Source organism: Paramisgurnus dabryanus, chromosome 18, assembly GCF_030506205.2.
Source record: "Paramisgurnus dabryanus chromosome 18, PD_genome_1.1, whole genome shotgun sequence".
NCBI lineage: Eukaryota > Metazoa > Chordata > Actinopteri > Cypriniformes > Cobitidae > Paramisgurnus > Paramisgurnus dabryanus.
In genome coordinates, this window is record NC_133354.1 from 9,527,657 (window position 1) to 9,543,857 (window position 16,201).

The 16,201-nt window shown below is 38.4% G+C and overlaps 1 protein-coding gene across 3 annotated transcripts in view; it reads right to left on the reverse strand.

Annotated features, from left to right (window-relative positions):
- Nucleotides 1–16,201, reverse strand: part of nsmfa (NMDA receptor synaptonuclear signaling and neuronal migration factor a) — a 48,174-nt gene that overhangs the window by 6,075 nt on the left and 25,898 nt on the right. For 2 of the 3 annotated variants that reach the window (XM_065244099.2, XM_065244097.2), the window contains exons 5-11: nucleotides 11,376–11,428; nucleotides 10,849–10,938; nucleotides 6,953–7,080; nucleotides 6,760–6,843; nucleotides 5,151–5,184; nucleotides 1,705–1,775; nucleotides 1,485–1,564 (exon numbers count right to left, since the gene is read on the reverse strand). In XM_065244099.2, the coding sequence (XP_065100171.1) occupies nucleotides 1,485–1,564; nucleotides 1,705–1,775; nucleotides 5,151–5,184; nucleotides 6,760–6,843; nucleotides 6,953–7,080; nucleotides 10,849–10,938; nucleotides 11,376–11,428 (540 nt within the window). The remainder of the gene's footprint in view (nucleotides 1–1,484; nucleotides 1,565–1,704; nucleotides 1,776–5,150; nucleotides 5,185–6,759; nucleotides 6,844–6,952; nucleotides 7,081–10,848; nucleotides 10,939–11,375; nucleotides 11,429–16,201) is intronic. The other variant, XM_065244100.2, reaches the window with a different exon arrangement.

A 16,201-nucleotide genomic window follows, 5' to 3' on the forward strand; every position in this document is an offset into this window, starting at 1 on the left:
ACATTTAATCAACTGAAAGATCTAAAACATTTTATAAAATATCCGAAAATGTGTTTGTCTGAAAAACGATGGACATATGCAACTCGGACAGCTTGGGGGTGAGTAAATCATGGGTTTAATATCATTTTCGGCCGAACTATCCCTTTAAATAGTGGATGAGGAATATAGAGACTGATGTTGCCCGTCTCCATTTCACGTTACTTTAAGCTGCCTACCATCAGTACAACAAGCTACCTGACTTAAAACACACCTGACATGCCACCTTAAAATTCTACGTGTTTCCATGTACGGCTTTCCTTCCGATGTTTATGTAGTATCGTAAACTTGTATTATAAAGCTCTGGGAATTCCGAAACACACCGTATAAGCTTTTTGTCCATTTTGGTTTTGGATCTTGCTTGGTTGCCCCGTTTTTATTGGTCGCACGAGTAATCGTCACAGAGCGCAGCGCAAAAGTTAAAGTACTTTGAACTTTGACCGCTCTGCTGCGCTCACGCTTTGCTCGACGCAACAACAAACAGCCCTCCTGCGGCGGAAGTCATTGAAATTAATGGGATTCATAGCACAGGGCACACCGTGTCCTATGTGAAAGCCGCATTACACCGTTAAGCAGTTTTTCCAAATTCCTGCGTTTAGGATTATTTGAGGAAAAGGGTTAAACTGTGGCTCGATGACGCACTGGAGCCCCTAAGTGTGGCCTCGCCCCTAACACAATCGCAAGCATCCATTTAGGTTGTTAAAAGTTGGTCCTGTCCCAAATGGCACACTCTGAACTTATGGACTTCTGCAGAGTCCACACTTTGATGACATCATATAGTGCAGACCTTAGGGACCCTAGACGTGAGTCCACGAGGGTGCACCAGAGTCGTATTTTGGGACAGACTTGAGCATCATGCTGGAAATAGGAACAGAAGTTGCTCGTCAGTGTGAACTCCTCCTTTCCGTCGTCTGATTGATCTGATTGCTCTTTCGCAAGGACTTCTGGGTTGGTAAAGCGTATGAAAACTGCTGCATCAAGGGTGCAAAGGGGGCGCTGATGAGCACACTTCGGACCGTAAAAATGACAGATGGGACACTCTATGGACTCGTAGACTAAGCGAGCATGTGCAATTTAAGGCCACAAGACCTAGTGTTGGGCGATATGTCCCATTTTGAGATCGTCCTATCGTCAGCCTGTGAGATCGCCGATACACGTAGTATCGGGGATGGGGCAGTAGTTTAGTAATTTATTTATTTTTTACTAATTCATGACAAGCCACTTGATTGATGGACTAGAGTCCAAGATGCACAGATTCCTTCTTGCACACACCTGGACTTTATGCACGCGTCATGGACTCGGACCTCATACACGATACTATCATCTATCGGCACAACCCTTACGAGACCAAAAGTCCACATGAAGTGCACCATTTGGGACAGGGCCACTTTAATATCTGACTTTAACACTTTTCTGCTGGTCTTTAAAGTTTGTGTAGTGTCACTCACTGGCTCATGTCTTCCTCTTTCTCGACCTTGGCAAAAGTGGCCACTTTATTCTTCAGCAGGTACAGATGCCCCGGGCCGCCCTGAGAGAACGTAACATTACGTCAAACCCAAAGAGACAGATGTCTAGTATCAATGCCCTATAAAATGACAGAAGAAATCGAACTCGCATAACATCAAACCCAAACCTTGTTGTCTGCTGTACTGTAACTCTCTCTCTCACCTGACAGAAAATCAGCATTCGCCAGATCTTGGAGCCTTTTCTGTAGGCCGTCAATCTCTTCTCAATCTCTTCTGCACACAAAAATACTTACTGTCAGGACAAACCTGTCACTGTTCAGTGCATTTCAATCTTTGGTCTGTATACCAAACTGACAACATGTACGGTCATGCACAGTAAATGCTGTAAACGTCCAGAATTGTTTGTGCATTTATGCTCAGTTTTCATAATACATCAAACTCAGGAGTGCTATAAGAGGGTTTCTATAATGAGCTATGTTTTTAATTATCATTGTTTTCTTGCATATTATGTGCAAATGGACTAACTGTATTATTAAAATCATTCTTTTAGTGTTGAGGATGAATCAGAAAGTTCATTTACGAATGTGAATATACGTGCAAGACGTGCGTGAAGTTGGCCCCCCACCCAACGCAAAACGTCGGCAAAATATGCTCAATCGTTTGTGCTCCGTTTGTGCTGGTTTGTGCCGCAAAAATTTTCGTTTGTGCTGCTTTGGTTTTTTAGATATTAAAAGAACATTTATAGGTCATACTGAGGTCACGTAGCCCCCCAACATGCTCCAAATTTACCCAAAATAGTCTTAAACGTTTGTGCTTCGTTTGTGCTGGTTTGTGCAGGTAAAATTTTCGTTTGTGCTGCTTCGGTTTTTATAATATTTGATATTGAATTATGGTGATGATTATGGTTGGGAGGGGGTCAGACCAGGTACAAATTGATAACTTTTATTTTCTTTCACAAGCAGCACACATAAACAACTTTCTGATAAAGTGACCAAAAACTGTCTTTCAAGTGATAAACGCGACAAAACTGACAATGCATTTATATATTTTTAAGGTAAAATGTAAGGCAACATTTGTTTAATTATTCCTCATAACATTTTAAAGCAACGATCTACAGAACATCACACAAAACATTTTGATAACTAAACCTAAAAATATAACAAAGGTGATCCTGCCTGGGAAACCTCGGCTAATTCAGTGTTTTTATTTAATTTGGAGATTAAGCGCGTCAAAGCAGTCATGACCAAAAAAAAACGACAAATGACAAATAATTTGTGATTGTTACTGCAAATTATAAAAAATAAGCTTTATATACAATTCATAAAAACACTGAAATTAATTATTTTATAGACACTATGCGTTATTAGCACAGAAATACCTGCTTGCTTTCACTTTGATCATCTCCATTCACTTTAGATACAGAAACAACTGATGATATAATTTATTTCAGGAATCTCTTTTCTATCATTTGAAAGTGAACACCATAATATTAAATCACAAGAAAGACAGTCGTGTCAGGCATAAATATAGGTTCGGTGCAGATATTTTCCGTTTCATCACGGAAATTTAAAGAAATGGCTTGCCTATTTGGTAGTTTAACTTTTGACAAGATAACCACTATGTTTTAAATACATTTTAAAAACTTATACCCGTCGAAAACATCCGTTTTTTAATGTTTAGTTTGATGAACTTCTAAACATGAGATGCAGAGAACCTAGCACGTTCGGCTAAATTGCATGCGCAAGCATGGCCAGCACGCAATAGTGCAAAATCTATACAACGAAAAGCAATCCAAAATGTACAGACTTAAATTAGATCAGAATTTACGTTTATAATAAATACAATTTTTAATAAAATAAGGTCAGAAGTAACAAACTGCAGAACAAATGTGCAAAATGCCTCAAGTGCACGAAAACAAAACACAAGCCAAATAGATACACCAGATAACCCAGAGTGATTTATAAATAAAATAAAATGAAGAAATTATTAAAAGAATGAAAGTATAGCCAGAATTTCCAGCTTTTTCTTTTAAATGTAGAAACAAAGAGGCAATGGTTTATTAACATAGGAACCTCTTATGGACGTATAGCTCGGTCACAGGGGTTGCTGGATTTATTAACGCATTTTAAAAATATTTATTGAAAGCTGATAATTCACAAATTATTTGCAGAATTATAATAATATGCTGTATATTAATATATTGGGAGAAAGCTGTTATATGTGAAATCAGATAATGTGTGCACCCATATACGGCCAAAATTAAAGGATCCTCATTTCATAACACATCTGCGACGATTCGACTGTGAGATTGGTAGTCGAATCAGGGGTTCTCCTATCATCGAATCTTCGACTATTCGGGGTCACCCCTAGGCGATAACCAGAAATCAGATTAATAGTATTTTAAGCCTTCAGAAAAGGTTTAAGTCTTTCTCCATCTTTATACTTGTGTGAACATTGTTAAGCAAAAAAAAAAAAAAAAAAAGAAATAACATCAGACTCTATTGACTATAGACTTTATTGAAATTAACAATACCATAATTCAAATGTCAAATATTATAAAAACCGAAGCAGCACAAACAAATTTTTTACCGGCACAAACCAGCACAAACGTAGCACAATCGAAAAAGAATAGTTGTTGGGTGAACTTGAAGGCTGAGTGATGTCATCACCATAATTCAATGTCAAATATTATAAAAACCGAAGCAGCACAAACGAAATTTTTACCTGCACAAACCAGCACAAACGTAGCACAATAGAAAAAGAATAGTTTTTGGGTGAACTTGAAGAATGCGGGAGGCTGAGTAACGTCATCACCATAATTCAATGTCAAATATGATAAAAACCGAAGCAGCACAAACGAAAATTTTACCTGCACAAACCAGCACAAACGAAGCACAAACGTTTAAGACTATTTCGGGTTAATTTTGGGCATGTGGGGGGCTGAGTGACCTCTGTATGACCTATAAATGTTCTTTTAATATCAAAAAACGAAAACTGCACAAACGAAAATTTTACCTGCACAAACCAGCACAAACGAAGCACAAACGTTTAAGACTATTTTGGGTGAATTTTGAGAATGTGGGGGGCTGAGTGACCTCTGTATGACCTATAAATGTTCTTTTAATATCTAAAAAACGAAAACTGCACAAACGAAATTTTTACCTGCACAAACCAGCACAAACGAAGCACAATCAAACAAGAATACTTTGGGTGAACTTGAAGCATGTGGGGGGCTGAGTGACGTCATCGCCTTATTTCAATGTCAAATATTATAAAAACCGAAGCAGCACAAACGAAAATTTTACCTGCACAAACCAGCACAAACGAAGCACAAACGTTTAAGACTATTTTGGGTAAATTTGGAGCTATGACCTATTTTATATTTTTTTATGACCTATTTTATATGACCTATAAATGTTCTTTTAATATCTAAAAAACCAAAGCAGCACAAACGAAAATTTTTGCGGCACAAACCAGCACAAACGGAGCACAAACGATTGAGCATATTTTGCCGACGTTTTGCGTTGGGTGGGGGGCCAACTTCACGCACGTCAAGGAAAGGGGTTACGCGGTGCACAAAGTAATAAACACGCCAAGTGTAAGACATTCGGTGGACACACAACACACAAGATGCTCAAAGCTACATACCCAAAATATCGTCAAACGTGGCATGCTCGTGATCCTGGAGATAAAAATGATAAATGCAATCAATATAAAACCAGCAATAGGAGATGCATATAATGAGATTGCATGTTGTTTTATCATGCTCACAGTAGTGTCTGATCTCTAGCGCACACTTGTTTAGCATAGATAACATTGTGTTGTCATTTGCTGCTGAGTTTGCTATCAATTTGGTCATCGCTTGTCTACTGTAGCTAAACCTCTGGACGACATTTAGAGATTCGCCTCTGCAGTATCTCCCGTATTTGTGCCCTTGGCTCTTCCTCACAGGACAAAGGAAAGATTATCTGTGTCTTTACTGTCTGTGAAAACTTTTATTTATAATACATTCTCTTGTCCTGGTTCAATGGGTGCATAGATCTCCTAACATAAGATAAGAAGGTGATGCTTTTTCCTTAATACCTCTGGAGCACCGCTTTTATCTTTGTTTTTCAAGATGATGTATAGAATAGAAATGCAGATAATATATATAAAAATATGTACCCAGTGACATCCAGTGATGATAACAGACTAAGCATAGAGTAGATAAGACTAACTATTTATTATGATAGAAAAGTCTGTTTGGACAGAGAGCCTTGCACACAGAATATAGATATTAGAGACATAATAATTAGGAAATGCACCGTTATAGGGGTGCGCGGGGGAAAAACTAATGCGGGGTTAGTTGTAACACGGACTGTTTACATTGCTGCACATGGTTGAGCGGTATTTTTTTCACGCTGCAAAAAGACGATCTTCCGCAAATTATTGAAAATGTATAATGTTTTTCCAGAGAGTTATTGTTGAACGAGTGTTTTGGTGGCATATACGTAGTTTTTTCATCATATGTTTTTTTTTTGGTTTCTAAGTTGGATGTGTAAGATACCAAATCCATCGTTTTGAAATATGTCTGCAGCTCTTAGCAACTTTTTTGGTGGGCTTGAAAATATTTTGACCCAGCGGGGTTAATTGTAACACTGTGTTACAACTAACCCCTCAGCACTTACGATATAAAAACGCTTACGTTAGCGTAATTCTTGCCATTGTTTTAAATAGGCTACACACGAATGATTGATGGCTGCCAACAAAATCAATGTGCCTGTCTAATCAAAAATCATGTGTCAGATTTATTTTTGTTCATATCTTTAATATTGATTGAATAAGGTCACGTCAAAGATTGAAATCATGATGAAATTAATGGCTAAAATCAGACTTTGATGCTCATTATCTCAGAATTTTATTTTGAAACTGTAGTATGGTTATTACAGACTGGGTCACATATAAAAAAATGTTTTGTCATATTTGTGCTGCTTTTTCTCACATATTTAGACATTTTATGTATCCATTTTTAATTGAACTATTGTTAGAAAAGGGCTGGATGAATGAATACATCCATGTGTATTGTGTAAAAATATAGTTAATCAAACTCAAATATTTTCTGAATGATTGAGCCAAAACCAAAAAGCGTTAGGATGTGCCCCGCTCTCCCCTACCGTTTATCTCACTATAGGACATTGGCCTCAGTATCGGCTCAGATTATTTTGTATTGTGCATAAAAACTGTGCAATGCAGAAAATCAAAATCAAAGTTGACTTACATATAGGATCGGTATTATAGAAGGATCGCCCCTTCGAATGATGTTGGGAACATATTCTGCTTTGGGAACTTTTGATGAGATCAGCTAAGGATAAGATAATCACAGATGACTATTTAAAATCTAAAAATAAAAATGTATTATAAATGAAATGTATCACATTAAGCTCACAGCGTGTGGGGACTGTGCTACAGACCATAATTTTAGGTGGGATGAAGTCGTCGCCCTCACACGCCAGTCTCTCCATCTCTCTCTCCTCCTCCCAGTCCATGTCTTCACATCCTCCCTCGTCCGGAGTACAGCAGGTGGTCTGCAAATCTCCACCTGCAATGTGACACAAAACAAGAGTTCAGCAATGGACACAAAGGGAAGAAAAGAGAAGAGAAATTAGATAACATCTCTGCTGGATTTAGTCTAAGGCTATTTTATTATGTTGCATTTGTAAGTCTTTTAAGCATTGCTATACTGCAAACATACTGTATATCTTGTCAGAGTTATAAATATACTTAAGTGTGAGAGATGAGAGACAAAGTCCAGACAGTATCCATTTGAAAATCAATTTGCCACAAAGTACTCAAACAGACAACATACGGAAATTGCAACTGCAAGTAGCAATCGCAGTCGTTCAACAGGCTCCCCGGAGACACGGGTTTCTTAAACAGGTGGCAAGAACAAACATGATGACAAAAATAAATTCAAAGACAAACAACACACAAAGGAGGTAAACATGCAGACGTTGAAATCTACAGTGTGCACACAAATCCAGACACACACACACACACACACATTGTCTCTAGGGTCCAGACGTTCCAGGCAGGACAGATACTCACAGAAAAAGAGATAGAGGAGCACATATTCGGGACAGAACCACGCTCAGAGGGAGACAAACAAACAGCATCAGAGGAGGCACGTCGCTGGAAGACTGTGTGTTGTGTTATAAAGCAATGCATTGTATTGATGTTTGTAATCATGTTCCTGTAGCTCAATTGGTAGATTATAGCTTTAGCATCACCAACATCATGAGTTTGATTCCCAGGGAAAACTAGTCAAATGTATGCTTCGAAGTTTCTTTGGGTAAAAGTGTTGTCGGAGGTACAGTACTGTGCAAAAGGACACAATCACCAGCTTTGTTGTTTTAGCAAAGTTTTAATGTCCATCCATATTTATTTTTCACTTTTTTTGAGAAAATACAAGAAATATGTACACAAAATTAAAAACAAAACAATTTTCAGAACTAAATGTCGTCAGTATTTAGTGTGTGACCTCTCTTGGCACGAAACACATCTTGAGCTTTTTGAGGAGACTGAAGTCCTGAAGTCATTTGATTAGAATTATAAATAAGGATTTAATTTGATTTAGGTTAAAGAGATCCTGCAGTTTCCTGCTATTGTAGGGCCCTATAAAATCTGTTTTATTTTTTCCCAAATTCCGTTTTATTTTTTCCCAAATTCCGTTTTCTCCATTTTAATTTTTGCAAATTCCGTTTTATCCGTTTAAATTTTTGGCAATTATATTTTTTAGCCTTTACTGTTATTTTAGTCATAAAAAGATTGTGCCTTTAATGTTAATGATTAAAATGTAAATGATTTTGGGAAAACTGGATAACAGGATTACTTAATGACTATAAAAGATGCATTTACGATCCATATTTTATACACAATCGCCTGAAATGCATATAACTTTACAAACATACACAGGATAGTGATCTGACTTAGGACAGCATGAGCACGCAGCTCTTTGCACATGCGAGCAAAAGAGAGACAGAGAGCGGCGCCATGATGCAGATGATTATATTTTAAATGCGAGGGATAGTTAGTTTGCCTCAGCTCGCTTGAAATGCATAAAACTGAACAAATACATGAGGATTTGTGTTCACACTTCGGACAGATGCAAGAGCGCGTGCACGTGTGAGAGGTGCAGTGAGACAGACATGGATGAGAGAGTGCATGTATCTTTGCGCTCACCGTGAACAGTGTGTTGACAAAACTTACAAAATAACAGTTCCCCGGTCACATAAAAGTCATGTGAGACCTGCTCGGAACTAAGTGCTTAGCGTTGAATTTCATAATTTTTTCAGAGTCGTGGAGAGCCGCTTCGCCATGGTTTCAGTGTTTTGGAGGGGGTCTGAAACGACGGGAGGGGGCGTGTCGCCCAGATTTACTTCCCCCGCTCTGCATTTCCCCAGACATACGTTCGGCTCCCACACAAAAACATAATTTTATTCAAAATATGTAAAATTCCGCGAAATTCCGCGTTAATACTAGATTCCGTGTTAATTAGCCAATTCCACGATTCCGTCCGCGATTCCGTAATCGCTGAAATTATAGGGCCCTACTATTGCTCAAGTGTAAGGGGAGTTTACCCTAAATACTTGATAGCTTATACTTTTACACAGTTTTTAATACTCCATACACATTTCCTGTATTTTCTGTTTGTATTCTAATAAAGATACTGAGAAATAATTATACAGTATATGATCTCTATACAATTGCAAAAACAACACATCTAATGTTAGCATGGTGGCCTAAGACTTTTGCACAGTACTGTACTTATTAACAAGGCTGTGAAGTTATAAAAATAGTTTCATTGATTGACACTGCGACATTTAACATGTTTTGGAAGTGTTTTGCATATATAAATGTTTGTGTTCACGCTACGTGGCATGTACATGAGAATGGCTGCGGCTCAATCAGCTCCCTTGTTCAGTGGTCAGGGCATTGATCAGGGAGTTGGACATTTTAAGGGTCTCAATCGCGATATCCTTTCAGCGCACTAGAATTCCCTAAAAATTCCCACAATGCATGCAAAAACTAGTAGGCATCCATGGTCCCTATATTCCCTCTGAAATCACATGGCCTTTTCTGAAGCTCTCCAACCGAAATCGCCAACTCAACTTCATGAAACGCAACAGAACTTTTAAAAATACAAATGTTTGTTTTAGTTTTAAAGGTATAGCGGAAGATTTTCCCAAATTTTAGAAAATAACCCCCTCTCCATTTAAAACAAAATGCAATCGCGCAACACTCTATACCTATTAATCGCGTGCACGAGCCTAGTTCTTCTCGTGCACGCTCTGTGCAATGTTTACCGGATCTGCATCGTTAATCACAGCTTACATCAACTTTTACTAGCAGTGATTTTAAATGGATTTCTCCAAATAGCATGCCAAACTTTACCTGTCGAGTAGAAACTTCGCGACTGAGGCATCAGTGGGAAGCCCAACCTGTGCTCTTAGCGCACGCCAGCGTGTGAAAATATTCTCCCAAAACACTCTGGTCTTGTTGCTTTCTTCAGAGACCTTTGTCTTCTTGTCATACAATTCTTAGACACTTTTTCTCTAGCTACCCTCAGATATTTTGAAAAAACACGGTGAGAACGCCAGCTTCAATGAATGGCTGAAACCGTACAGTAGCTCACCACACATATACACCTGAAAGTGCAGAAAGCGAACCTAGGGACGAGCACGTACGACGGCCTTACATAACGTAAACATATCAACAGAATGATTGACAACTAGGACGACACTGGATGATATTTATGCACGGATAAAAAAAAGAATAATGAAAGCGTTTTTCATTATTTTTCTTTAAGGAGTGGTTTCCTGGGGCAGAGATTAGCTTAAACCACGACATGACCTTAGTTTAATAGAAAATATAACTAGTTTTAACAAACATGCCTTACTAAAAACATTACTTGTGTGCATTTTGAGGCAAAACAAAAAGCACTAATGTATTTTAAGATATGTCAGTGCAAGTTGTTTTCAGTTTGGACAGCTCTAACATTTATTTGAGTCTAATCCCTGTCAGCGAAACCGCCCCTAAGTGTTTAAAAATTAAGTCAGAGAGATGTTGGTTTTGCCGGTTGTTGATGAACAATAGCTGTAAATTATCACAACGCATTTAAGCAGTCACGTGACACGTCACAGAAAAATAAGTGAACAGTGTCCCAATGTCAAGTAACCTAGGGTCCCTATCAGTGCCCGAACCTGTGTACACGATGACCTCGGGAGCTGATTGAGAAAAAGGTCTCACGTGCCATGCCAGTATGTAAGTGTGTGTTTGTGTGTGTCTGTGTGAGAATGGTTGGACTCACTGTCTTTTGAGTCGTGTAGGGAGTCTTGTTTGACAGGTGTCGGATCGCTCCAGGATCGGTTGAAACTCTTCGCCCTGCGTTCTGCAAATGCTAGTGAAGTGGAAAGATGGTCACACACACGCACACGCTAGCACCCAAGGTCCCATGATCCTTACAGACTGCGGGTTCAGCACTGCTGTCAAACACATCGCGCACACACTCTGTCTCTACCTCCTAAAAACTTCACAAACCATCACAACAGCAGCTACACATATATATTTCTTATATGCACTGGTATCAAGTTGCTCCATTGTCCTTTGCAACACTGCTGCAGCCATACAAAAACCCCATTGTTATTCAATAACGGCAAATGGTCCAGCATCCCCCAAGAAACACAAATGCAACGCACAGCTAACCATGCAAACATACCCAATCTACACATGCACATGCGGCCCGCAATGCAGTGCATCACAGATGCAAACATAAACACACAGATTACTGATAAAATGCATGGATGGAGTTGGGCACACACGCTGATATAGACTCACTTTGTGCTTTCATTCTTCTGCTGCCGACCATTCTTAAATGCTTCCGGAAATTCCTAAACGTTGGAAGGAAAGAGATAATAGTGAGGTGAAAAATATTTTTCTCTAAAGTTAGACATTTCTAAAGTTATCTGGAGAAAAAAACAAGAAACAACTGTGTGTGTGAAGTTACATAAGAAATCAAAGACCAAATATCAGATTTATACTGTGTGAATGTCTCTACCACACCCATGTGACTACTAATAAAAATTATATTTGGGGGCCCCAACAGTGCATGGGCCCTACCTTTCCTACCCCAAAGGGACGCCCCTGTCTGTTATCTTTGAGGTCATCTACACTCTTAAAAATGCAGAGTTTAGCTTCAACCCCAATAAAACACACTTGGAGCAGGTCTTACTAAGTAAGCACACTAGAAAGTTTCGAGGGGCACGAATTCAAAATGTGTTCGGTGCGTCATGTGACCCTGTGTGCATCATGCGTCATGTCAAAATACGTGCCTGCTGCACACGCATCCAAAGGATTTATGATAAAAGAGACGCTCACGTTTACTAAATACTCGCAGGACACTAACTTAACACTAAACTGTGATTATGCATGAGATTCTGCGAGTATCTGGCAAACGCAAGCGTCTCTTTTATCATAAACCCCTTCGAAGCGTCTGCAACAGGCACGTATTTTGACATGACGCGGGATGCATATAGATTCATATGACACGCCAAAAACATATTTTAACATGACGTGCCACACACATGATGAGCTAAATACATGTTTTGATTAGTTTTGCATCATGCTTGCTCAAAAAAGAAGTCACAGGCCGTGTGCTAAGGCAAGTTGGAGCTAAATCATCCAGGAACAAGTCTGGGTACCCCTGCCATAAAAGAACCTTTTTTGGATCTTTAACATCCACAGCATGATCAACACAAAAGAGAGCACTGTTATCCAAACTATTTTTTTTATTCTTTCTAACACATGTAAACATTTCCCTTTATAACATTTTTATATCAAACCCAAGCACCTGTTTCTTTAAAATGAAATATTTGCCCCGCGTAGGCTGTCACAGACACCGGCAGACGTCATTGCTTGTGTGCACTCATGTGAAGTATTGAAGCAGAGAGTATGTTAGCGATTTCTTTTAGCGATTTGGCATCTTTCCAGCTAAGAGTAGCAGACGGAGAATAACACCACTGCAGCACAATCTGTCCCGTTCCCCTAACACATCTTACTCTACACGCATATCCATGACAACCACACGCTTAATAACCGCAGCGAGAGAGCGGTGACTGAGATAATGAGAAAAAAGAAAGAGCAACAAATGACCCGAATCTTCAGGTCAAAATACTGTACGTACGTATAAAGGCATGACCCCTTGGCCAACGCATCATTTCATGTGCACTTACAAATGTAAGTCGCAAATGTGAGATTGTGTAGTTCCTGTAGCTCAGTGGTAGGGCATTGCATAGTTGCGCAAAAGGTAATGGGTTTGATCTCAGGGAACACATACTGCTAAAATGTATACATTGTAAGTCACTTTGGATGAAAGCGTCTACCAAATGCATAAATTTAAATGATAGAGCACTTAACATTTTTTTCAACTACTGCCATTAAAGCAAATTATTATTCATGTATCTACATGTAGCTATTCTGTACAGGGTATCTTAATTGGTAGGTAGCAGTGCAAAGATTGCAGGTTTGATTCCCAGAAAACACATATCCACTTGCTTTGGATGAGTCTCCCAAATGCATAAACATGTAAACATGTCAACAGTATGTTATGGATTCCCTTTAAATCGTTCTGCCATGACAATAGTAAAAAATGTGTTGTTGGTCATTTAGTTTTACGTCCTTGTTGCTTTTTCAAATTATTGTATTTTATGCCTGGGTAGGCATAAAGTCTTCTCATTTTGGCAGAAGGTTAACTCAATAGGGATACTTCATAATTTAATTCATAATTGTATTCGATTTTGAGTCCTGTTCTGTAATACAATCCTACTGCAACTAATTGGGAGGTCAGTAAAGAGACAGGAAGCAAGAGAATCAAAACGTTCTGTTTACATAGGGCTAAAAGAGGGACCTGTGCCCACCGGTGAGAGGAGGGAGATCTGACGAAATCTCCCTTCTCTGACCATCTTACTGTTTACACCCACATGCCTTACAGAGAAGAGAGAGAGAGAGAGAGAGAGAGAGAGAAAAACCTCCCTCGCCCACACAGATAGCCAAGGATGAGTCAGAGGCTTCCTCTTTATCTCTCTTTTCATTTTCTCTCTCACTCTTCGTTTCATGTCTTAAGTCTCAGCTCCACTATAGGCCTCAATAATTTCATCACCCGCTTTCTCACCCTGTTAAATAATTCAATTTCCCAAATTTTGCCCTTTTTCCATTATTAAATGAACGGCGCACTGAGAAATGAAATTTCACTCCACAAATGTGTGCTTTTCTTTCTTTTGTGGGACACTGAGCTTTATTGACAGTTATATTAAGATCTTAACATAACAAGAATGTCCTGGGCATTCTTCAACAACATTATTAAAATGATGGGGATGGTGGATCGTATGCTCCTAAAACACATTTACAGTACTCGTGTTCCCCTGAACCCATGGCATTTGCACTACTCATGTAATGCTATAACAACTGAGCTACACGAATAAAAAATGAAAGGACTATAAAAGTACATTTTTGATTGCATTTTAAGCCCCTAAAGGTGTGATACACTGTTAAAAATGTCAAATTAAGTACGCCAGCTGTTACCACCATGTAGCACCTTAAAAAGGTCCCAGTCCATTAGGTACAGTGTATTTGTATACATTTGGTACCAATGTGTTCCTGTGAGATACTATGTATCTTTGAGGTAGGGGAGAGCGAGGCACAACCTAACGCTTTTTGGTTTTGGCTCAATCATTCAAATTTTTTTTGAGTTTGATTCATTTTATTTTTACACAAGCAACACACACATCTCTGCTACAAATGAACATTTAAAGTTTGTTTCTAGTACTTAACTTTTTTGGACAATTACACCAAACGTGACAGAAGTGCAAACGTTACAACTTACCCCATAGGTGGAGTTAATTGTAACAGGCAGGGGGTTAGTTGTAACACTTGCTAAAAATTACGTTTGCAGGCAAATATTTCAATACTATTTTGTCTATATACTTGTAGTGGATATTGTTTATATATCTGTCTATAATAGACGGGTATCCACACTGTATTCATTCATCCAGCCCTTTTCTAACAATAGTTCAATAATAAAAGGATACTAATGTCTAAATATGTGAGAAAAAGCAGCACAATTATGACAAAACATTTTTTTATATGTGACCCAGTCTGTAATAACCAGGGGCGTTGCTAGACATAAAGCTCTACTGGGGCACGGGCCCCCCATTTTTTTTTACTTTTTCTGGAAAGCCTGCGGTGTGCAAGATACAATTTCCTTTGCTTAACCCACTATTCCAACATTGCAACAAGTACTGGGAAAGACAAACATTTATTTAAAAATATTTATGTATCATCTTCATATATACATATAAACAACATTATTAACATGTTTAAAGGCATAAAATGTTTGGAAATAATGGCCGGAGAGAAAACATTTTTATGCACATTTGCATTTTACATAACAATGAGTAATAACTTCTTTTTTTATTTTTAAGAATATTTTCATTTTATGACTGCTACTAAAAAATCTAGTTACTGCTAACTGTTTATGTAATGACCTAGAGCTAGTGAACTAAATATTAATTTCATATCTGAAAATACAGAACAGTATAACTGTATGTGAACAATGCAATTTTATAGACTATTGACAGAGGTTTTCCTGAGATTTTCCCTCTAATGTTTAAGCCCTGACAGGGTAAGATGTTATGTGTCTTTACTCCCTTAAATTCATCATCTCTCATTTTTGCTTCCCCTTTCCTGCTTTGCACAAAACATTTCTGATGTCCATCACATGCGTCAATGATCGGGTGAAAATAAGATTTTCATTATTATTTAGAAACTTTTCATTATTATTTAGAAACTTACTTTAGTCTCGTCATGTTTTCATAAACCAACTCAATCGCCTGTACTTTGTATGCGGCTGCGCGCGGCAAAACAGTCGCATACAAAAACAGTCCGTGCGCGGACGCGGACATGAATTGAGGCGTGCACGCGTCAGTGCGACTTCTGCGTCGCTTTTTCATAAGTGAATTGTGTAACTACATTGCATATGGATCCGTTTTGCCGCGATTGTCTTTGTAAAGGAATAAACTGCTAAAATGTAAACTTGAGATTTACACAGGGGCACAAAAGATTTACACTGGGGCACGTGCCCCAGTAAAAGGGGTCTAGCGACGCCCCTGGTAATAACCATACTGCAGTTTCAAAATCAAATTCTGAGATAATGAGCATTAAAGTCTCATTTTAGCCATTAATTTCATTATGATTTCAATCTTTGACGTGACCTTATTCAACCAATATTAAAGATATGAACAAAAATTAATTTGACACACGATTTTTGATGAGACAGGCACATTTATTTTGTTGGCAGCCAGCAATCATTTGTGTGTAGCCTATTTAAAACAACGGCAAGAAATACACTAACGTTAGTGGTTTTCGTATCGTAAGTGCTGAGGGGTTTGTTGTAACCCCGCTGGGTCAAAATATTTTCAAGCCCACCAAAAAAGTTGCTAAGAGCTGCAGACATATTTTAAAACAATGCTAAAATTTACTTACATGCCACCAAAACACTCGTACATCAATAACTCTCTGGAAAAACATTATACATTTCCAATAATTTGCAGGAGATTGCCTTTAGGCAGCGTAAAAAAAATCCTGGAAAAACAAAACGCTCAACCTTG